The sequence below is a fragment of the Furipterus horrens genome, unplaced genomic scaffold (genome assembly GCF_987537825.1).
Source record: "Furipterus horrens unplaced genomic scaffold, mFurHor1.1.pri manual_scaffold_4, whole genome shotgun sequence".
In the NCBI taxonomy this organism is placed as follows: Eukaryota; Metazoa; Chordata; class Mammalia; order Chiroptera; family Furipteridae; genus Furipterus; species Furipterus horrens.
Genome location: NW_028327174.1, coordinates 122,989,212 through 123,012,598, shown reverse-complemented (window position 1 = coordinate 123,012,598; position 23,387 = coordinate 122,989,212). Strand labels below are relative to the sequence as shown.

The following is a 23,387-nucleotide window of genomic DNA, read 5'->3' as shown; positions in this document are numbered from 1 at the left end:
ATCTGCATCCTCATATCTGCCAAAATAATGTTATCTTTTTAATATAACCAAATTAAAGGTATCCTTTGATTTTAACTTTCATGCCTTGTTTAACATGTTACAATGTGCAAACCAATATAAGCTAGATAAGGGAGGTTGTCTCATTTTTTTGTGTGTGTGTGTGGCATTGGTGATAAGAATTTTTTGATTCTGTTGTTAAAATGTTCAATGATTGCTTTTTAAGAAACTATAAATATATTTTAGATGTTACCTTGAGGCTTAGGTCAAGTTAAAAAATGTCAGATCTAGCTCATTTGTAAATGGAGTCCTGAAGTTGGTAAAAAAAATGATGTAGTGGACATCTGCTATGATTGAAACATATACCAGCACTGGCAGGGTCAGGGAGAGACTGTTCTAGACACTGCACAAAGCTCCAGAGAGTGGATGAAAGGCCACAGTCCCTGCCCTCAGAGTGCCTCCATGGAGCAGGCATACAGGCCAGTGGCAGGATGACAGGACGGCCCCAAGGGAAGGGGGACCTGACCCAAGCACAGGGGCTGGAGAGTTGGGGGTCATGGGGCATTGCAGGCTGAAGGAATATCATGAGCAAAGGCTCAGAGGACAGCGGTGTGGCCTGCAAGAGAACTACCGGTGCTGGCCTTTGGTTGGGATATCAGGTTTGAGGTAGGATTAAGGCTTGAAGGTCCAGCCACAGTGTGTCCAGGGCTTTGGTTGGGAGTCTGTCAGGTTTTTTTTTTAAGCCAGTCTTTGCCTGTCTCATGATTTGCACTAGCATTTTTGCCCTCTGGTGCCCTCCCTGGTTCCAGAGTACTTTGCCTGGATCTCACCCTATCAGGCACAGAAAGGAAATGCTTTCTTTTTAGTCTTGCCCATTTCTCTGTTGACTTTCATTTTTGCTTGGTGATTTTATCCTCCTGTCTCCCTTAATATCTACGCCCTCACACTCCAACCTTCTCTCAGACACAAGTTTGTTGTCCCGATAGCCCAGTGACAGAGTGTTCATTTATATCTGAGCTTTTGGTTTTTTCCTCAAAGCTTGCCCAACCCCTGGCCTCCTTTAGTGCAAAAGGAAACAATCTTGAAATGAATCCATATTGCCTTGTGTTTGTTTATTAAACATCTCTGGAGGTCAGCATCAAGGGAGGAGGATGTCAAGGGAGGAGTGACTCTGATTTTTTTTTTTAAGTGAAATAGAATTTTTTAAAAATGCCTGCTTGAGATTTGTAAGTGCTCTCAAGTTTATACTACCTAGCTAGCATTATGCCTTCAGTGTTCTTGGCAGTGGTAGGAGATAATTGAACTTCACCATCCTTTCTGCTCAGAGTGAGGTTTCTCACTTCTGACATTGTGAGCTACATAATTCTCATGGGGCTGTCCTGTGCATTGTAGGATCTTTAGCAGCATCCCTGGCCTCCACCCACTAGATGCCAGTAGCAACCTCTTAGTCATGATAACCAAAATTGTTTCTAGTCATTGCCAAATGTGTGTGTGGAGGGGGGAGGGGTTATGATGCTCAAATCACTCCAATTTTGAACCACTGGTTTAGATAATAGATTCTGATTGGAAGACCCATGCTGTGCAAACATAAGGCTTTTATTATGATCGAGTTGTGACTGTAAATGCATTGCCTGGAATGCAAAAGAGTTTTATTCTTTAAGGTAATCCCCCCAACCTCATATTCATTGATCCAGGTAACTAATTTTTTTCATTGTAATAATTTAAATTTTTGGTTTTTCTTAAAATCACATTAAAAAAAATCAGATAAACACCATGGCTTGGGAGGGGGCAGGCCATGGAAGAAAGAAAAAAACTTTATATTCAGTTGCTTTTTCCTTAGGTGACTTAATTTTGCCAGATAGACCTTGTTGCAGTTCAGCTACAATAGGCTGAAGGTTTTTAGCATGGAGGTGGCTTTGTAAAAGCAGTAAAAGACACTACTGGACTTTGTTCATATTGAAATAACAGCCCCTTTTGGAAGTCCACATAGCACATTATTAGCTCTTTGGTGGTCTGATTCTCCAGATGTTCCTATCACAGACCACTTTCCCCCAGGTGTCCTTACACAGCAGAATCAGAGGGACTGAGGGATGTCAGCCAGAAAGAGGTGGGATGGGTTCTGCTTTTACTGCCCTTTCCAAGGCTAATACCCAGTTTCTTTTCTCTGAGACCATCAGTTTTGGTGAATTTCACAAGGAACAAAAAGGCAGAATGCATTGCAGCTCCTTTCTGCTTCTCGGTTCCCTGTGCACTTTTAAAAATTAAGAATGTGTTTGTTAGATCGGTATTGATTAAATTCCAATAGTGGGCACATACACACAGGTGGTATTTCTTTCGCATCTGGAGAAAAATTATTAAAACAATAATTGCTTTGAAAATGTCAAATAGCCTCAGGTGCCTTCTCCCCAAGGCAGCTGAACCTGTGAGTCCTGCTGGTCTCTCTGCTGCCTGCCACTGGTAACCTCCAACAAGTTAAGAAACCAGATTGGGTGATGGGGTGTTTCAGATGCACGCAGCGCCACTGGGAGGCCCCAGAAGGTGACAGCTTCCAGATGTACGAACTGCTGGATCCGTTTGTTTGGATTATGCGCCACAGCTGATGGCGAGATTAACGCTGGCTGGACAAGCTATGGGAGATTTGTCTGGTTTCCACAATGCCATGTTTATATTTCATTGGGATTTCTCCTTCAAAGCTGACCTCCCTGTGACCCCAGAGCTCTGTCCACTCAGGCTGAGCTGTAACTTGTCTGCCCTTCTCCTCGTGCTGTGGGAGTTCACAGTTCAACAGCGGAAGGGGCTGTGTCTGTGGCTGCCCCCTGCTTTGTCCCTGCCAGCTCCCTGCCCAGATTTAGCCACTAAAGAGTAGACTCTTCTACTGGGGCAGCGTAGGTGTGTGGGTTTGTGTGTCTGTGTGTTTGATTATAAAAGGTATTTTTGGCTTTTAAAACAAGTATGGAAATACATTTAAATTATTTTAAAGGGGACCAGATTGTAATAGAGGCCATTTTGCAGAAATATAGTTTTTTCACTCAGCATTATTTTGGCAATATTTTAAAAGAAAAAAAAAGTTGAGGGAGTTCCAGCTATGTGAGAGATCCCTAAATAATCATCATACCCATATGATCTTTTTACTATAATGCCATCTCCTTTGCCCCTCACTGGCTCCCAGAGACCCCTTCGGCTTCCTCCCTTCTCCCTTATTCCACACCCTCCATCCTTTTGCTTATCTTTGCCTCTCTCCTCCCTCTCTTCCTCTCCCTCCTGCCCTTCCCTCTACCCACCTACTCTTAAACTGCCCAACTCATTTCCTCCCAATAGATCTCTGGGATGACTAGTATAAAATCTGAAATGGTAGAAAAGCTGGTTGATCACAAACTGACAGGGAATAATATATTATTCTGAACATACTAAATGCAGAGCTACCATCTTCGTCATTGGGGTTCTTATCTTGGTGAAGGTTGGTTCCAATACCATACTCATATTCTTTGATGGGGTCCTGTAAGCAGAGGATGTGCTTCCCCTATTGGAGAGTCATGGCATATTTATGAAGTTTTGCAGTAAGTTTAGACTCCACTGACAAGTGGAGTGTGAAATCAGTCTCAGTCCCCTGTGCTTTACATGTCCTCTGAAATATGGAAGAATGGGGACCCCTGTAGCAGTTCTGAGATGGCAATCGAAACATAAACATGACATTCCGACTCAGGTACACTACTTCCAACTTTCCTGATGGAACTCCCACCAAAGCCACAGGAACCTGGAGCTTGGATAGAGATGGAAGGACAGATATCCATATCCAAATTTTGGCTGACTCCATTGCATTAGGTGGTCCATCCATGTGAGGTCCTAGAGGGCAGAGGGCTTTGCTCATGAAGGTACTTCTGGCAAGCAATTCAGAAGGAGGAAGCTCCATGGTGGTGGTCTTTTTTTTTTCCTCAGTGGAAACCTTCCTTGACTGTACACGGATATTATCAGGGTTATCAAAATATAAATAACTTGTTCTTTGCTTCCAAACTCTTAAATTGGGTGCTTTATGGTAATACTAGATTTTTTTCCTCTTAAATTGGATTTAAGGGCTTTTTCTTTACACTGCAGTATCTGTTTTTCTTCAAGTATCTTAAAAGTTTCACAGAGATCGTCAGCCTTCCAAAACGGTAGAATGCTGCCATTAAGAAACTGCTTGACTATTGTGGAGATGCATACCATCCTCAATCACTTAAAGACTAAGACTATTTTGTTAAATTTGGATTTAGAGCACAGTTGGAAAAACAGTGGTCATGTGTTAGGGAAACTGTATCATTGGTGGGCAGTAAGGTACCTGCTAATGAATGACAAGTTTGTTGTTGGAGAGATTTATAATGTGGAGTCAGCACCTTATTTCTAATCCAGAAACCCAGGTGTGAGTTGGCCCAAATAGTCCACACTGCATCATCTGGGTCCCAAAACACCAACTGGCTATGATGGCGAAGCTAGTGTGAAGCAGGTCTCCAGGCCACAGCACAAGCTTCACTGGTTATTGTTACAACAAATTAACAAACTGTAGATTTCCCCAATTTATCAAGCAAGAGGATTTTCAGTTATTGATGAAACATGTTACAAAAGTAAGCAAAAGGAACTGGAAGTGGGCTTTGTTAAGTCAATGTGCATGGTTTTTTTTTTCTCCTTAAATCATTGCTTAAGGGCTTCTGGCCCCTAGCTCAGGAATGCTGCCCCAAAATGCCAGATGTATTACACAGTCAAGTACTGCAATGTAAACACTGTTCTGTGCCATGAGGCAGGGTGGTCCACCTCCTATTTAAGAAGAGGGAGAGACTGGGAGAGAATGAGAGGGTAAGCCCTCTGCTCTGCAGTGGGTGCAGTAGTGATCCTGTTGTTTGTGTTTTGGCTGTGCAGTCAAGATTTGGAACCACAGATGAACTAATGCTTTGGACTGGCAAAGCAGCAGCTTGAATAGGAGTGCCAAAGAGAGCAAGATGTGGCTTGGATAACATTGCTTCATTGGGTCAGATAAATAAAATGTTGAACAGAATGTGGGGGTTCTGATAGTAAGAAAGATATTGACTTCATAGCAGCATCTGTGAGCATCACCCTTTTCATCTGCTGTGAGTTAAATTGAGAGTTGAGCAAAGCAAGTGGAGAAGAGGCCAGCTTCCTTCCCCCTCCTGTGTCTGAGAAAGCCTTGTGGGTTGGTGCACTTTCTGTGTGTAAACCCAAGATGTATCACATAGCTGCTTTACTGTTTTGTAGCACTGGGGGGTTGCCCAAGATAAGTTGCAAAATAAATGGTCTTCCAGTTTCTAAATTTACATGAAGAATTTAATAATGATCAATTGGAGGTGAGAAAGTAACAGCACTTAGGGCCATCCCTCCAGTAGAACGAATTCAAGGAAATTGGGATACATAGACATTATCTGTACATCTAAATCACCTAATACTAGGCAGTTCTTAGGTCGACTAAATTCAGGTTTTTTAAAAATTAATATGAAGGTATTTTGTGAAGAAGAAATGGATTTTCAGTTTGAATTTGGGGAACTGTTAAAACAACGTGCAATAACATTATCCTGATTTAAGAAATCAGTTTTGTAGAGTGATCCAAGAATATTGCTTTAAAAAACAGTGATGGGAAGGGCAGATGAAGTGCTTCCCAGACAAGGTAAAGCTAAAGGGGTTCACCATCACCAAGCCATTATTATATGAAATGTTAAAGGGACTTATTTAAGGTAAAGAAGATCAAAACTACGAACATTAAAATGACAACAAACTCACAACTGTCAACAACTGAATCTAAAAAATAAAAACAAAAATCAACTAAGCAAACCAGAATAGGAACAGAATCATAGGTATGGGGATCATTTGGAGGGTTATTAGCTGGGAGGGGGAGAGTGGGGTAAAAGGTGCAGGGATTAAGAAGCATAATCGGTTGGTACAAAATAGATAGGAGGAAGTTAAGAATAATACAGGAAAGGGTGAAGCCAAAGAACTTAGATGCACGACCCATAAGAGGGGTGGGATTGCTGGAGGGAAGAGGGGTACTGGGCAGAGGGGAGCAAAGGGAAAAAAATATGAACAACTGTAACAACATAATCAGTAAAATATACTTTAAAAAAGTGATGATAAAAATAGATATTTTGAGATTAAGGAAAATATTCCTCTCCCCCACAACCATCACTTTTTTTCCTTTTTGAATTCTCCCATATTCTCCACCCCCTTTCCCTGATTTCCTTTGCTCCTTTGGTGGGGAAACCAGGAAACTTCAGAAAATAGCTCTAGTTATCAAACAGTGTATTTTTAAATAGAGGCTTCCTAAGAGAGAAAATAACAAAAGAATTTTCCCAACTCCCAAAGAAATTCTTTCCTCTTCCTAATTTTTCCCCATTAGGTTTATACATTGTTGTAATAAGTTTAAAAATGACAAATATGATACGTACCATCATTTCAGTCTACACATGATCCAGGGGGGAAAAAAATTGCACATGTTTAATACCTTGCTTAATTGCAAATAAAGCTTACTATTTTAGAGAATTTGGATTAGGACTAAATATTTATTAACTGTTCTTTCTAGAGATTTGGGAAATAGGATGAACCCCCCCCCCTTTAAAAAAAAATAGGCTACAGTTTCACATGGCTCCCAAAAGAAATCTCTCTCCCTTTTTGTTTCCCACACCAATTGATTTATCATTTTGCTTGCAAGCAGATCCAGAATGTTAGGGCAAGAACACACTCACTTTTTTCTCGTAACTTTTTTGTTGTGGACCGAAACCAGTTGACTTGAATAAATTTTTCTGAGGACTGAATGTAGCCAGCAACGTGGAAAAATCTTGCCATTCAGGGCCGTCTGAATGTACATTTCAGCCACACAGTAAGCTGCATTGGTAGGCACTGGACTGCTAAATACAACCATTTTTCGCAGCAGCGAGTTAGACAGGTGATTAGCATAATTAGCACCGAGCAGCTATACATATGGTAATGCTGAGTGTGTAAATGCCAGCTGCGGTGTAAAATTTATGTCAGGGGTCGGCAGGGCTGTGCGAAAGTATTGTGTTCCAGCTGCAGGTCAGGGCCGCCAAAGCTTACCTCCTTTTCTCTTGTTGGTGAATACGCCAAACAGAAGAGAAAGACAGAAATATAACAGATACGGCTTTGATGGAACAGCCCAGTTCTGTGCAAGAGGGCCTGTTCTATAAAACACACGCACACATGCACACACTCACGCACACTTGCAGATATCCCATTACTTTACAAATTGTGTTTACTTCGTGCAGGGCCCACATGAGCTGGGATGGGACAGTGACTTTGGGTTGGTGAATGGGTCAAATGGTTTCCTGGGAGCATGACTTTCAGAGTTGTGCTTCTGTTTTTCTCCCCATCCTCCTGCCCCTCCCCCATTCCCTTCACCGCTCCAGCCCACATTGTTTTCCTTCAGTTTGAAGGGGTGGGGGAATCCCCACTGGATGGGGTAGTATTTGGCCTTTAGAAGGATGGGAACAGCTATCAGAGGAGGCATTAGTTCACCTTGAACATAATTTAAGGTTGCAACAATGAGACTTCCCGAACTGCTTAACTGGTCTTGGCAAAGGGCTAGAAGTTCCTCTGCTTTGTGGCAGCCGTGTGCACCCATCTGCCTACCACCGTCAGACCCATTAGATGAGAAAAGAATCACATAGGTTTCTGGTTTGAAAGGACAGTCTTGAATGGCTCATACCCTTGGACACGCACAGTGGAGGAATTTATTGGTATGATGAGTTCATGCATTTTTGCACTTGAAGCATTTTTTCCTTCCACATCCCCATCAACACACACCCCCCTTTGCTTGGTGGCTGTAAGGAGTGGTGGTGACAGATTATAGTTCACACCACCGCTGACCTGGTGATGAAACTTCCTCACTGCACCAGGGGGTCCTTATGCATCAGCCCCTAATCCAGCTAATCCCAATGGCAACAAAATCATGAAAGTGGCCCCCATTGACAGGCATCTCCCCCCACTGATGCAGAAGGAAGGACCAGTTGTGGAAGATAAATTGGGCGATCCTGCTGTTCCACAGGGGCAGGAGTCTGTGTCCTGCATTCGAAGGTGGGGAAGGTGGGGACTTGCACTGCCTTCTCCCCGCATATGTGCTTAAGTAGGGGGCCAGTGAAAAGAGTCCGGGCAGAACAATGGCGAGATGACTGTTGAGAACTGAGAGGAGAGGTGATGTCAGCCCCACAGAAGCTAGGAGGGAACCGGGGTTAATGTTATGCAACAGCCTGAATGCTCTATAGAGAGCCCACTGCCCTGTAAGCATTTGGGTTTTATTGTTGCTGTTGGCTTGTTTTCTGTTTTATTTTTTTAATGAAGACTTCAGTAGGCCTTAACCAAAAACTTAGAACTTAATAGCAACATGCTGTCTTTGGTCTCTGGTATTGATTCCTGGTTCAGCATTCCCTCTGAGTGAGCGTGCTGTGTGTTGGACCCTCTTGGGCGTGCTGGGCTCCTGCAGAAAGACAGGCTTGGGTTTGCATCTGCTTATTTGTAGCAGCACTTGAGCATTCACGTGAAATATGGTAGGACCTGGGGCAGTTCACAGCTGGGCAGGTAGGCAATTAGAAATAGAGCAGAGCTCTACTTTCTTGTGTCCTGCCAGCAGCCAGGAACATCCTTAGGTCTGCAGGCTGTGACTTCATTGGGCCTGTCTTAGGTGGTGGTAACCGCAGCCCTCATTTGCACAGCAAATCACCTCCTGACAGATGCAGTGTCATCTTAGGAGCTGGGGGCCCTGTAAGAAATACTGGGAGGTGAGGGGGACTGTCGCAGGCAGAGTGCTGGGGTGACCTGATTGTGTCCGACAGGGCGAGCGATTGGCTTCAGGGAAGGCCATTCAGAGGAAGCAGCCTGGGCTGTAACAGATGGCACCACACACAGCTGCCATGGGGGCTTGCAGCAGACTGCATGCCTCCCAACAATCCTCCAGCAACTTCCCCTGCATCCGCCCCCCTCTGCCTACAGGGAGGGGTAGGGATGTATCCTGCTCTTGTCTTGTTTTTGTGGTTTTCGTCTCACTGGGTTCCCTTCATGAAGGCAAATTCTCTTTGGGCTATCTGATTCTAGCATTTTCCCATGGCAACACTCAAGGGTACAATCCCGAGGAAAAAAAACAGCCCAGAAGCTTAAGCAGCAGTTGGTTGGTCATGAATAAAAGAGATAGGTGGAGGAGTGACTAAAACTCACAGCCTAGGAGTTTTCAAAAGCCAATTGCCCAAATTACTGAATCTTTCTTTGTTTCAAGTTCGAAAATGAGCTAGTGTTCATAATTTTGCAGTTATACCCTTTTAGAGATTTGTACTTTTTTACCTTCACAATAACTAATTGCAACATTGAAAGAGGGACCTAAAGTAACTAAAGGGAGAAAAAATCTCTAGCATCTGTTAGATAATTCATGGGATTAATCAAATGCAAATGCTACGCTTGCATATACACAGACCCCATTTTCCTAATTGGACTCTGAGTGGGTACTTTTCAGGCTGAAAGGGTCATTTGTTTTGACTGATTGACTTTTTGAGGCTTTGGGGAGAATTAATATCTTATTCAGATGGCTGCCTGTTCCCAAGGTTCTGTATTGAGGCTGTTCATTCATTTATTCATCTGACACACTAAGTGTGCCCCCCCCACCCCAGCCCGTGAGCCTGGAGCGCCGAGGTGAGTGGGCAGCTGACAGTGCTTCCCTGAAAAGACTTGGAATTTCTTGGGAAAAATACTTTGGTTGGTTGCCCCAATGATCTTTTTGTGGATCACAATAAACTTTCGCAAAAAGCTTTTTTGCATGAATGCCACAGGCATGTACAAAGCTCTCTGAAGAAGGCTGTGCTAAGGAATGACACAGCAGAGAACATCACAAAGTAGGCATCTCTGCCATGGGTTAGAATAACATGGGCGCAGCTGTGGACCTCAGCTTGGAATGGCTGCTCACCTGTGCTGACCCTTCCTCAACCTGGAAAACCATACTTGGTTTGGGGGAGGGAGAGATCAGCAGAGCTTGATCAAAAATAGCTTTGCAGAAATGATGCTTCTTAACTCACCTCTTTCAAAGGATTGGTTTAAGCCTCAGATTTCTGGAGAACAAGATGGTTGGAATTTGCAGATAAAGAGGCTTACAGCTACTTGTTCCCTGTGCATCCTCATCTCTGCTCACCTGGGACCAGAAAGAAAATGGGGCCTGTCCGTTGCCACACATGGGGCTCTGCTGACAAAATGATCTCCTCAGTGGTGGTGAAAAATCTGGATGCAACTTTGCCCTGTGTAATACTTATGTGTATTCCAAGAGCTTTTCCTTTGAGCTTGCTATATATAGTCTGGTATTTGAGATTTGGCGCTCCTAGACTTTCATCCTCAGCTGGTGCTCAGAAGCCACAAGGCTCAAAGGGCAGTTGGACTCCGGGTTAAAGGGTTGGGTCTGCCTCTTGTTAGCTTGGCAGCTCTGTAGTCACCCAAACTCTGCAGCTATGCTTTCTCCTCTGTAACTGATTGGGTGCTTATACATACGCTGTGATGAATGAATAAATGAATGGATGCATGCTCAGCTACTGGTTAAGGGTTTGGGAAATTTCACATTATTGTTGAGGCTTAACTATATTATGGACTCATCTCAAATCTCGGCACCACAGGTGGCAGGGCTGGGGCTCAGAATCCCCTGGTCTTCTGACCCCCGTTCTCTTCATCTCTCCAGTCCAGTTTTTCCCAGTTTGAATGTGAAAGGGCTTTGCAAGCAGAAAGCAGCACACGTATATAAAGGTTATTTTGTGCCCCAGGATCCTGAGATAACTTTTTTATGAGCCTTCTTTAAAGAAGATGGCTGTTATTTCATTGGAGAAGGAAAAGAATGTGAGGACTCAGAATATGGCAGAGATGCATGTTATTTGTGTATTGAGCATGTTTTTAATTCAGATTTTTACACTGTAGCCTTCATATTTGTTCTTCTCTTGTCACACAGAAATCTTTAATTATACATGTTTATTGAAGAAAAATTGAGGAATAGAGATAAACCCCCAAGTGAGAAGCAGATGAATATTACCCATAAAACCACTATACAGTCATGGCTTTTCACATGGCTGTCAGTATTCCTGCATCCACATCATAAGTGCTAGATCTTATGGTTCATTCTGCTCCGTAGTCAAACATGACTGTGCAGTATTTCATGAACGTTCAATTATTTTAAAAATAGTAGAGGGGACTTCGACCTTGAAAATAGAAACAGATGAAAATCATTTCCCCAGAGCACACCTATAATTTCAGTCACTTGAAATGGGTTCTGTGGGGCTTTCTGAGAGCCAGGCTTCACACTGGTGTGTGACAAAGAAGCCAGCAAGGTAAGGAACAGCTCTGGTTGTCACTCAGCTGTCATTTAGGATAGGAGCATGTGCTAGGGTAGCAAGTCGTGTGAATCCATAAAATTGCTCTGTCCAGAGGGATTTCTGTTTCTGGTAGCTTGTTCCAGAGCACTTTGGGCGAAGACTGATGTAAGACCACAGGAATGCTATCTAGTTTATAGCACAGGTATACCTGAAAAGGAGCTCAGTGTACCTACCATTGCAACCAAGTGAATGACATTATTATGGTTATCACCAAGCTCCAGCCACACTTGCCTCCTTTCTCTCCCTGCAAAAGCCAAACCTAAGGGCTTTGCAGTTGCCAATTCCTCTGCCCATAACTCTCTTCTCCCAGCTCTTCAAAGTTACTTCCTTTTTAGTCTTCCCTGGCCACTTGATTGGAACTGGGTCTGCCCTTTTCCACCACCCAGTAACTTAAAAGTCATCACCATATTCATTTCCTCCATGGCGTTTGCCATGCCATGAGATTATTTTATTACTTTGCTTGTCTGTGGCCTGTCTGCTTCACTGGCCAACGAGCCTCTGGAGTGAAGAACGCCCTAGTTCCATCCACCATGGCACGCATGGCATAGCACACCACGTGCACCCCCAAATGCGCAGAATGGCATTACGCCCGTTTGTCAAATAAAGTAGATGTCAACTAAACTTTTTAAAAAATCACTGAATAGTTTTGCAAAAAAAATCATGTTTAGTTAAATATAAGATGATATGTCGACTAAAATATGGCTGTGTAATATGTAAAAGTCAGTGGAATTTAACAATACTCAAAAACAGGAAATGGCGTAGGTGGTTGAGAAAGATTTAGAATTCAGAGTCTTTCAGCTCTGGTTGCTCAGTCCACCTAGATGATAGTCTTATCTTGGTCAGCTGAAACTGGTTGTCACATTTATCACTAGCAGAGAGATGGGAGAGCAAAAACATTTTCAGTGGCAGAGACCCGAAAAGATACACCTTGATTAAAGTGAATGCATTTACTTACATATACATCTTGAAACATCTAAAAAGGTGACATTATGAGCCCCTGAGGTACATTTTATATCTTGCAGGAAATAACATCATTTCTGAAAACCTCTGTAATAAAATAATTGATCTATTATGAGATTTGGTCTGGAAGAGTGTAGACCAAGTTCTCAGTTGCAGGAAGCTTGTGTCTGATGTTTCTTGTGTGCACACCTCCCTTGGGCCATCATCTTCTTGCTTATAGTTTCAGGCTGCTGCTCTGCTAAGGTCCTGAGGTCAAGGAGGGGGGCCTGTGTGCCTGTTCTGTTTGTTTTTTTACCTCAAGGTCTTAAGTCACCTAAAGTTTTAAGCTTCAGTAAAGGTAAAAGGAAGTGCAACTTTTGTAAGCAGAGTAAGAAATCTTGTGCTAGCCAATGTCTGAGGAGGCGGGTGCAGATATAAATGATTTATAGGTATGGGGCATTGATGTCACAGGGCCAGAAAAAAAAAGGAAGAGGCTGAGCTGTTTTTCAGAAAGGTCATTTGGAGCTCCTTGGTGTGCTGTAGCTTTTGAGAAGTGACCTCTGGGCTAATAATTGACTTTTTAGCCTCAAACTACTTTTCTGCCTCTTGAAAAGGTGGGATTGAGTGTAATTCAGCTCACTAGTTAATTGGTTATAGTAATGCATTGCGATTTCTGCCCAGAGAGCCAGCCAGACCCTGGCTGCAGGCAGCTTCAGCGCTTCATCCTGAAAGGGGCCTGCGGCATTCTGTAAATTTGCCCTGCATTGCAGGTTGTTTCCTATGTTTTCCTCTGGTCTTTCTTGAACTTCAGATTGATTGCACACTCCTCCCGAATTCCCTCCGGCATTTGTCAAAGTTCTGCTGAAGGAGTCCTAACACTTTAGGTAACCAGTTGATAATATCCCTTCCCCCTCTCTCCCCGTCCCCACCCCCTCCCTCTCCGACTGACACACACACAGCCTGTTCAGCCTCACCTCCCAGAGTTCCGAGGTGGCCTGGGCCATCTGTGGGAACCTGCCCAGATGATCTTGCTGGTCTGTGAATCTGTACTCCTTTTCCTAATGAGGGCAGTATTTGCTTTTTAGCCTGCCCTCTTGTTTATAAAATATGCCAAGAGAACTAAACAACCCTCAGTTCCCAGTACTTATTTACTTGCCCAAACCAAATGTTTATGTCCTTGAATACTAAACTTCAAGAAAAAGGATTCCTCCTCGTGGGAAAGCTGCAGTGATCACTGAAGGCTCCTTCTGAACAATAGAGCTGAAGGCCTGTGTGTCCAGAGCCTTTCGGCACTTTCATTTCAGACTCACTCCTGGGACCTGGAGTGGGGGGGGGGGGGGGCTCTAGGATTCTCAGTTTGCTGCTCCTCACAGCCCCTTTCCCTTCACTGAATGGGATCAAAAACCCCTCCAGAGCTTCACCTCACCGCTCTCCTCCCCACACAGCTGCCCCATGGAGAAATGAAACTCCCCGCCGTACCCCCTAGCCAGGTGCAACATTCTGAGCTTAGCTTGTTTTGAAACCATAATTGAAATACAATAGTCCCTCTCTATATCATGGTTCACTTATCGCAGCCTCACTGTATCATAGGATTTTAAAACATATTATATTTATTGATTGCAGATTTTTCACTGTATCACAGGATTTTGCGGTACTGTATATGTATGTTGTTAAAGTTACGTAGGTTTAAGAGTGCAGAATAAATGTAAGGTTCCTACGTGTACTACCTAGAACCTGAGGAAGAAGACAAAAGTCGTTTAAAGCAAGGTCACTGTGCCCGATGGTACTGGCTTTGCCTGGCCTGCTGTGGTATGGGGTTGGTGCCGAGGCAGAGTTTCTGGCTTCCAGCAGGTTCAGAATTACCTGGGGAGCTCCCAGAACACAGAACACAGGCAGCTCAACCTGGCACCTGTGTTTTCTGGATGCTGACCAGGTGAGTCTGATAGAACCAGGTTCCAGGGCCTGCCCAAGACAGCTACAGCTGATATATTTGGTTCCTCTCCAGTAGGATTTCCATCTGACATGAGTCCCATTATTCATCTTCTCCTGGCAAGTTTTTGCTGAATACATGTTTGTCACCTTTCCTTGTTTTTTCTTCTACAAGGAGAAACATTTTCCTGTTACTCTTGCCAGATTATTTAGAAGAGTGTAAATGGGAGCCATTTATCTTGAAATGTGCTGTAGGGTCACATTGTTTATACCAGTGAAAGAAATTTTAATAGCGATATCTGGTCTGGTCTATAAGGAAAAGGTGTCTCAGGTTTTCCAGGCCCCTTCCCACTTTATACATATGGTACCTTAGAAGGTGCCCAAAGCATGCACGCATCAGGTTTGCATGACATGGGCATTAGATTAGGTTTGTGTGTGACAGGGCAGTCCTTAATGGTTTTAGTCAGTATTTTTTATTTTTATTATTGGTAAAGTTAAACATCGCTAATAACAATAATGTGACTGTTATTCCTCAAACATCAGTCACACATCTTTATGACCAGAGTTTGTTTATCATGTGTCCTCTGCTTCTCAATGAGGTAGCAGATAAAACGTGGATTTGTTTGGAGATTTTGCTGTTCTAATTGAAACCTCTACGTGTTTGTCAGTTGGTGGACGAGTAAGTCGTGAATTAAATTATACGCGCCAGAAGATTGGAGAGGAGGCTATGTTTAATCCTCAACTCATGATTCAGACCCCGAAAGAAGAAGGTGCTAATGTCCTGACCACAGAAGCGCTCCGCCAACATCTGGACTCAGCACTCCAGGCCAGCCGGGTCCATGTGTATATGTACAACAGGTATGGTGGCGGGAGAGACTGCTGGCTTAGGGTCCTTTATTTTAGTAAATAAGGTTGCCCTGGAAATACACATGACATATTAGTTCAAATAATTTTTTAATGAAATGTTGTTGTTTTTTTAATCTTGATTTGTTTCTATAGTTCGGTAACCAATCAAATTTATGACTTTATAATGTATTTTCAGTAAGTATTTTGGCACTATACCCAAATGTATAGGATCCCTCAAGCAGCCCTTGGCTGCTGGCTATCTACCTATTCTGAAGACGTTTCATTTACTTGAGATGTTTTTAGGATGGTTAGATTTTGAATTGCCTTTGGTCAACTTGCAAGGAATAAGAGAAGAACAGATAGTGACAGTTGTTGGCTGTGTCAAAGAGCAAATAGAGGGTTGAGCCACTATGGTGAATTCCTGCTCACAGGTAGGTGGAATGATCGGTGGACTCATACACAGCTTTACAGAATATTACCCATTGACTTCATCGCTAATTTAACAACATGGTGGGTATAGTAAAAGCACAGAAAGAGTTCCAGGACAAAACTAACAGCACTTTTTCTTATCTATCTGACCTGTGAGATATCAGGGCAGGGTTCACACCTTGTCCTTTCCTGGACAGCATTTAGGTCAGGGCAGCATTTGGAATTTGTTGATTGACCAACTGCCATTGATGAATTTAACTGGATCTTCTCCCTGAACTGTTGAGATGACTTTCACTAAACCTCACTTCCAGGGGACCACTGAGTTGACATTTATATGTAACTCCATCCTGTCTCCATAGGCTTTCAACACGTCTTAACTGAGGGGTTGGCAAGTACGTTTTTTTTTTTTCTTTTCACAGAGGAGGTAAGGAAGTGGCAATGTAGACATATTCAGTGGCCTGGGAGAATAAGGGAGAATAAAATGAAAATCTGTGCTTGTCTCTTGTTTCCTCATCTGTAAACCAAGTTATGATCACGTTTGCTCTATTATCCTCAGGAGGTTCCCAGAACAAGATCAAGTACATGTATACAGGAAAGGATTTTGGAAAATGTAAGGGGGTGGTGTATTTTTAGCACTTTCATCAGGCAAACTTGGGTGGAGAGCATGTCTGGGCTGTTACCTGCACAGCCTCCCAATCTGTCAGGAGCTTTGTAGGGAAAGCAACTACCCAGTGCAATTTTGTCACATTTGCAAGTAGAAATGGGTGTCCCAGGGCCACTGTGAGCATGCCGGGTGTAACCAGAACCTACCTGGAAGGGGGGGTGGGGGGCTTGTCACTTACTTTAGGAGAAAGTGAAAGCATCTGCAATGAGGTAACACTCTTAAGCTGAGTTGGAACCAGAGAACTTTTATGCATGAACTTGAAAGACTCTTAGTTCATCCTATCTCATTTTTAGGTGAGAAAATTTAGAATTAGATTGATTAGAGCATCTGTCCAAGTTCATACAGTTATTAAATAGTACAGCCAGGTTTCATACCCTTTCTTATGTCCCCAAGCCCAGTGTTTTGTCCTAAACACAGCCATGCCCTTCTCAAGCAAGTGTAAATAAGAGTTAATTGATCAAGTGATATTAAGTGAGAACCTACTTGTGCTAGATGGTCTGTGTTGATGCTATATAAACATTTACATAGATCGGTGGGTGGATAGATAGGTGAATGAATGGATTGATAACTTGGGTCCTGCTCTCAGCAGCTGACAGTTCAATTAGGGAGAAAAAAGACATCAATACAGATAAACATGTACAAAGCCAAACACAGGCAGTCCCCACAGCAGGTGCTCCAGGTGTCTGACCAACCAGTGCTCAAGAGAAAGGGGTTGTTCTTTATAGCATTGGTCAAGGAAAGCTTAGCAGGAAGGTGGTGTTTTAGTGGGGTTCTGAGCAATGTATGGGCAGGTTCCACGGCGAAGAAGGCAAAGTCCAGAATGCTTCTTTGGGTGATCAATAGAAGAGCAGTTTGGAAAGAGTTTTTTATTTCTATTTTTTCCTCTCTTGAATTTCCCTCCCCTACCATTTCTAAATTTTCTTTTTTCCACTTAGACTTATCTCCCTTTTAAAGGCATGGACCTATATAACACTCTTCTAGAAATACCAGAGCTCTATAATAATACTTAGATGATAGCTAAAAGGTAACTGTAGGTCAGTATAGTTAATATTTCTATAGAACAAGAAGAGTTTACAGCATTGACTTATGGTTTAGAGTAGGAAAGCTCATTTTGAACACTGTTAATAAGGCCATTTATCTACCAGTTAAAAAAAAGTAATATTTTCTCACCTGCATATGTTAATATATTATAAGCCTTATCGATTTTTAGTCCCTAGTTATTTTAAATTTGTGATAATTGAACTCTGAATTATTGCCCTAAAGTTGTTCAATGTATGTGAAAAAGCAAATTAATGGTGCAAACAAGATTATTGGGAGAACACTTAAAAAAACAAGACTTCTCAAGTACTTTGGTAGCATTGATTTGCATAAACACCCACATGTTAATTACAATTGAGTATTCTCTACTCATTAAAACAGGCTTGTTGGTTCTCTACTTGGCAAAAGCTTTGCTCAATTTGACATACTTAAAAGTGATCGAAATCATGGTTCTGTATGTTCTATAGTTCTGATTTTGCACTGATTATCTTTATTGCAATGAGAAATTTTTGTCTGCTCTTTACTAGACAGTGGAAATTGGAACATTTATGTTACAAATCCGGAGAACTTATCACAGAAACAGGTTACATGGATCAGGTATATTTTCTTTTCGTTTACAAAGAAAATTCTCAGAAACACTCCAGTAGTATAAGCTAGCCTAATGCGTGGCCTATTCTTTCTAACTTTGACAGATAATAGAATACCTTTACCCCTGTTTAATCATTACACCTTTGGACTGCTTCTGGGAAGGGGCCAAGTTACAATCTGGGACAGCATACCTACTGTAAGTGTTATGTGATCCCGTTTTCTGATGTCTGTGATTTCTAAGCTCTAGAATGTTTCTGATGTTATTTTATCATTGTTTATTCTGTTTCAGTTTTGAACAAGAAATAAAACATTGAAATTCGTTGTGCATTTTTTGAGTGAATAGTTGATGGAGGGAGGGGACTTCAGCAGAGTATTTTTCCTCTTTTCAAAAAAAAGTTATGTAGGCATCATTAAATTTCATTCACTTTTACCAACCTATTTATATGCAAATAAAATGCAAATGATTTCAGAGTTTGTGTGATTCTTAACTCTTTAAAACGTTTGCAGTTTTGCAGATCGCACTCAAGCTTATTTTTAAGGAGGGGATTTTTATTGGTACATGTCAGAGCTAAATATTTTAAGTTGAAGTTCAAGATCTTCCTGTGAAGTAAAAATGTTAACCTCTCTTTGAATCACATTAATGACATTTAAGGGGGAAATCTGCTATCTTTCAAGGCCCTAGTAGTGGATGCTTCAGTTTAGCAGTTGGATATTATATACACCGCATCATTTTAAAAAGAATAATTGTTAATCAGTGTTGACATTTTCAGTTAATTATGTAAGAGTTAGTGCTTGGGTATTGTTTCTGTCCTAGCTTGCACATATCTGCAAAAGCAATTTGCAGTGGCCATACCCTGACCTTCAGTGTACAGTTTTAGATGGGAAATAAGGGGTTTTGTGTTTTCTGGTTGGGAGATTCTGAATAATGACTTCAGCCTGGTTAAGCAGCTACAGTGTGGTTTGAACCACATAACAGGCAGCCAAAAGCCTTTCTGGTCTGTCAACAGCACAAATTCAGAAGTGAGTGTGGGGGGAAGTGGCCTTGATGGTGGTGATGGCAGAGGCAGCAGGGGGCCTATGGGCTTGACTGCCAGACTGTCAGAGGGAGCTCATAAGTATGGGATTATTACAGGTAATGGAGATCAAATATTTTGATTGATGACATTTATGAAGGAGTTATTAGGCCAGCAAGTGCTAATTTGATATTGTGATTTCCTCTTTTTTTTCCTCTCTTAATTTTGAATCTCAGTCTTCTGTTTAGAAGCACTGCTGGGTAATTTTGTTTTTACATATTAAAATACAATATATCGGCAAGAAGAGATTCTTTGTACCTTCATTCATTTATTAGCTCTCTGCTTGCCACCTTTAGTCATGAATTATTTTCCTGACTTAGGTCTGCATACAGATAGACCTGAAAGGAGCATTTGGTTTTTATGGTGGGGTCCCAGAATGGCAGCATTACCGAAAAAGCCTCATGTAATTGCATGTAGTACATGCACTGTATGCAGTCTTGTTATTTTACTAAGGGTTTGGAAGCCACTTTTCATTGTCTTGCCTCCTGATTTCTTTCACAGAGGTAAGCCTCCTTTGCAGTGGACAAACTTTGACCCTTTGGAATTCCTAGAAGAGTTAAGGAAAATAAACTATCAAGTGGACAGCTGGGAGGAAATGCTGAATAAGGCGGAAGTTGGTCATGGTTACATGGACCGGCCCTGTCTCAATCCGGCTGATCCAGACTGCCCCGCCACAGCCCCCAACAAAAATGCAACCAAAGTGAGTACATCAGTGAGTCTTCTCTGGACAGTCAGGGAGAAGATATTGTGTGTGTGTCCTGTCCCCACCCCCGCCATTTTTCGTTTTATTATTTTCGTCTTAAAGATTTCATTCTCAATGACTTTTTTTTGTCTATAGAGCTAAGTTTGTTTATGGAGTGAAGTTTTGCTGTAAGATTTACTGTACGCCTCTCATTAGCCTTGTTTTTAGTGTTCTCTCTGAAACAAACAAGCCCTGAATGCACTAGATTTTAACAAGGCGTGTGACCTGCCTGCTAATTCCTGCAATTATGTGGCTGTCTTTCTATTTTAGCCTCTTGATATGGCCCTTGTTTTGAATGGCGGATGTCATGGGTTATCCAGGAAGTATATGCACTGGCAAGAGGAGCTGATTATTGGTGGCACAGTCAAGAACAGCACTGGGAAGCTTGTCAGGTAATGCGGTACACAGGGAAATTCAAGCCACCTCACTTTTGTCTTGTCCTGAGAAATCACTTCCCTTCTGACATCTGCAAGTGTATTTCTATTAATACACTGTTATCCTAGCTAGGAAATAATACCAGACCAGACCAGACTGAAAAGGTACCTTATGAAGAATTTTTTAGAACGTTTTGTCATTTTCTTCAAGACTATAGTTAGTGATTATAGGATTTTAGGTTGGGGCAGATGTAAAGCAGGCAAGAGACATTGTTCATAGCATATAGAGTTAAGTGGTATAAGTCAGACTCCATTTTAGCCTGTTAAAGAGAAAGACTAACAAATGACAGCTAACCGAGAATTATCCTCTGTGAGTTTGTGCGCTTTATTCCGTCAAGTGTCAGGCACTCCGTCTGAGATTTCTCCCCCAGGAAAGGCATTGTCTGGGATCTCTGCACAAGCAAGCGTGCAGGAGTGAGCCCAGCATATCTGGTCAAGCTATCCACTCCTCTACCCTTCCTGTTTCATTGAGTAGAACCTGAGAAAGGAAATTGCCTGTTAATTTAATTTTGGGGTCTATCTGTAAAAGGTTTGTAAGGTTACACCTTTAATATGGTACATCAATCTATTAAATAAAATAACCATCCAGGTCCAGTTTTAATGGAAACATGTGCGCATGTAGAAGGATAGAACGACTGCAAGTGAGTTGGGGGCATTCGCTTGGAATTTGACACAGTGAGAGCTGCTTCCTGGGGGTGCTGATCTGTGCCTTCTCCCCCCACCCCCGCCTCGTTGTAGTGCCCATGCCTTGCAGACCATGTTTCAGTTAATGACTCCCAAGCAGATGTACGAACACTTCAAGGGGTATGAGTATGTCTCACACATCAACTGGAATGAGGACAAAGCAGCAGCCATCCTGGAGGCTTGGCAGAGGACCTACGTGGAGGTAAATCACCAGCTTTCCTACACCTACCTTTGAGTCTGGGTACAAGCCCCTTAGTTCCTAAACACTTCATTTGAACGACGTTTTAAAACATTTTTTTTTTATTATTAGAATTTATTTTTAAAAAAGACTGTAATTCTGGGAACTTGTGGGATGAAAACTTTTTTCCCTTTTCTTGATACTGAGAATCTTAATATCTGGGTGACACCAATGCTAATTGGGGTGCCCTGAACCATTTTGAACATTTAGGCATAACAGTGTTTTAAAAAGAACTTGGTTAGCAAGGAAAGGTGTCTGGAAAACATTAGCGAGGCATAGAATCTGTTCACAGCTGCTGTTCCCTTGGTTAGGTCATGTGACAGGAGTTGGCCTTTGTTTCCCAAGCAGTGACCTCTACTGAGCTGCATGTGACCTTTTAAAGGTGGCCAGCAAATGAACAGGGGAGAGGTGCCCATAAGAATGAGTTGCTTTGGATTAGGGGAAACTGATCAGTCGTAGAGTTACAGAGAGGGGAATAGCAGTCTTCCACGCTCTAGAACAGAACTTCAGTGACACTGGCTCCCCATAGCCCCACACTCTCACTCGATTCACGGTCACCGTCACTGTCCCAGGCCAGGGTCATTTAATGTTAGTACAAGTTCAAACCTGAATTATGTAGAATTCTATAATAAATCAGGAAAAAGTAAGGGTGGGATGAGGGGACGTGTCCCCTGACATCTGTTGAAGCTTGTTGAGGCTTTCATTTCATCTATGACTTATCCTTATGTTGTGACCACAGGTGGTTCATCAAAGTGTCGCCCAAAACTCCACTCAGAAGGTGCTTTCCTTTACCACAACGACCCTGGAAGACATCCTCAAGTCCTTCTCAGATGTCAGCGTTATTCGAGTGGCCAGTGGCTACTTACTGATGGTGATGATCAATTCAGTCCCCCTGGGTGTTTGGGTTTCTTTTGAGCTTTGGTTTTTACCTTTCCAGGATGGCTCCTGCTTTTTAACTGCTCTTAACACACATGTGCATTTAAGAAAGCAAGAGCTTGGGCTTCGTAACAGTTTGAGAAGTGGTCGTGTAAAGCAGTTTGCCCATCTGATTTGTATCATTTAGTGTGATGTCTGTAATGTAAATTTTTGTTGTTGTATTTCATAAGTTTTAAGTTTTACCTTTTGATTTGGGGTGATGGGTGGGGAAAAACATTAGAATCCTTACACATTCTAATGCTTGGCTTTTGTTTTGTGTCCCCCCTCCCTCTCCTCCCTCTTCCTCCCTGTCCCCTTCATCCCCACTGCCCCGTTCTGCTTGCAGCTTGCCTATGCCTGCTTAACCATGCTGCGCTGGGACTGCTCCAAGTCCCAGGGTGCCGTGGGGCTGGCTGGCGTCCTGTTGGTTGCACTGTCAGTGGCTGCAGGATTGGGCCTGTGCTCATTGATCGGGATTTCCTTTAATGCTGCAACAACTCAGGTACTAAAGGAGCTATCCATCGATTTGTTGCCCAACACCCCTCCCCAGGCCCGGTCTCCTGTGTGTCCCTGTCACCTAAAGGGTCTTCCAGCTTTTTCTGCCAGGAGCTACATTTCTCAGGGGAGTGAGGTCTCGAAATGGGCAACTCCCACTCATCAGTGGGCAGAAGATCTGAATGGGCTTGATGATTAGTAGAAATGCTTCACTTATCAGAGGGACTTAGGTCAATTATTAGAGCAGTGGTTCTCAAACTTTAGTGTGCGTTAGAATCACCTGGTGGGCCTGTACAAAGTCAGGTGGCCGGGTCCTACTCTAGAGCTTCTGATTCAGTTTTGGGGGGATGGGAGTGGAGAATTTGCATTTCTGACCAGTTCCTGATGATGCTGGTCCAAGGATCATGCTCTGAGAACCACTGCTTCAGCTGAGTTACATTCCTTCTCATTTATTAACTATAAAAAAATCATTGTGTGTAGCACTTAGAAATAGAAACGTGTAAGATCTACTGTGAGCTAAAACCACTAGACTTTGGGGGCTTAACTATCAGATAAAACTAAATTATTCACCATGAGTGATATAAGCTGTCCTTTGGGTGGCTATTGGGGTGATGTTTTAAATAGCCCTAGAATGATCAGAATTGAAGCTCACCTGTCTAATTCACTGTCCTCTGTTTTCACTGTAGGTTTTGCCATTTCTTGCTCTTGGTGTTGGTGTGGATGATGTTTTCCTTCTGGCACATGCATTTAGTGAAACAGGACAGAATAAAAGAATCCCTTTTGAGGTAATAAAGAAAAAAAAAGGAATAAAGCTTTGAGGACAGCCAAAGTCCCCTCTATTCCTGAGTATTTGCCCTTTCATTTTTCACCGTCTGCCCCAATAAATGAGTCCCAAGTCACATGACATGTTACAGGCTCTAATAAGTAAAGCAAGTTAGAAGAATCTTAGAAAATGTATTTCAAAGTGCACACTTGTTTCTCTGAGGGGTTTTTTT

General features: G+C 42.5%; 1 protein-coding gene across 1 annotated transcript in view; it reads left to right on the top strand.

Moving 5' to 3' along the window:
- PTCH1 (patched 1) overlaps positions 1–23,387 on the top strand; it is a 68,688-nt gene that overhangs the window by 14,714 nt on the left and 30,587 nt on the right. Inside the window, exons 3-11 of the mRNA XM_090274031.1 lie at positions 14,915–15,104; positions 17,751–17,820; positions 17,916–18,007; positions 19,386–19,584; positions 19,897–20,018; positions 20,799–20,946; positions 21,722–21,853; positions 22,244–22,399; positions 23,079–23,177. Of these exons, the coding sequence (XP_090130157.1) occupies positions 14,915–15,104; positions 17,751–17,820; positions 17,916–18,007; positions 19,386–19,584; positions 19,897–20,018; positions 20,799–20,946; positions 21,722–21,853; positions 22,244–22,399; positions 23,079–23,177 (1,208 nt within the window). The remainder of the gene's footprint in view (positions 1–14,914; positions 15,105–17,750; positions 17,821–17,915; positions 18,008–19,385; positions 19,585–19,896; positions 20,019–20,798; positions 20,947–21,721; positions 21,854–22,243; positions 22,400–23,078; positions 23,178–23,387) is intronic.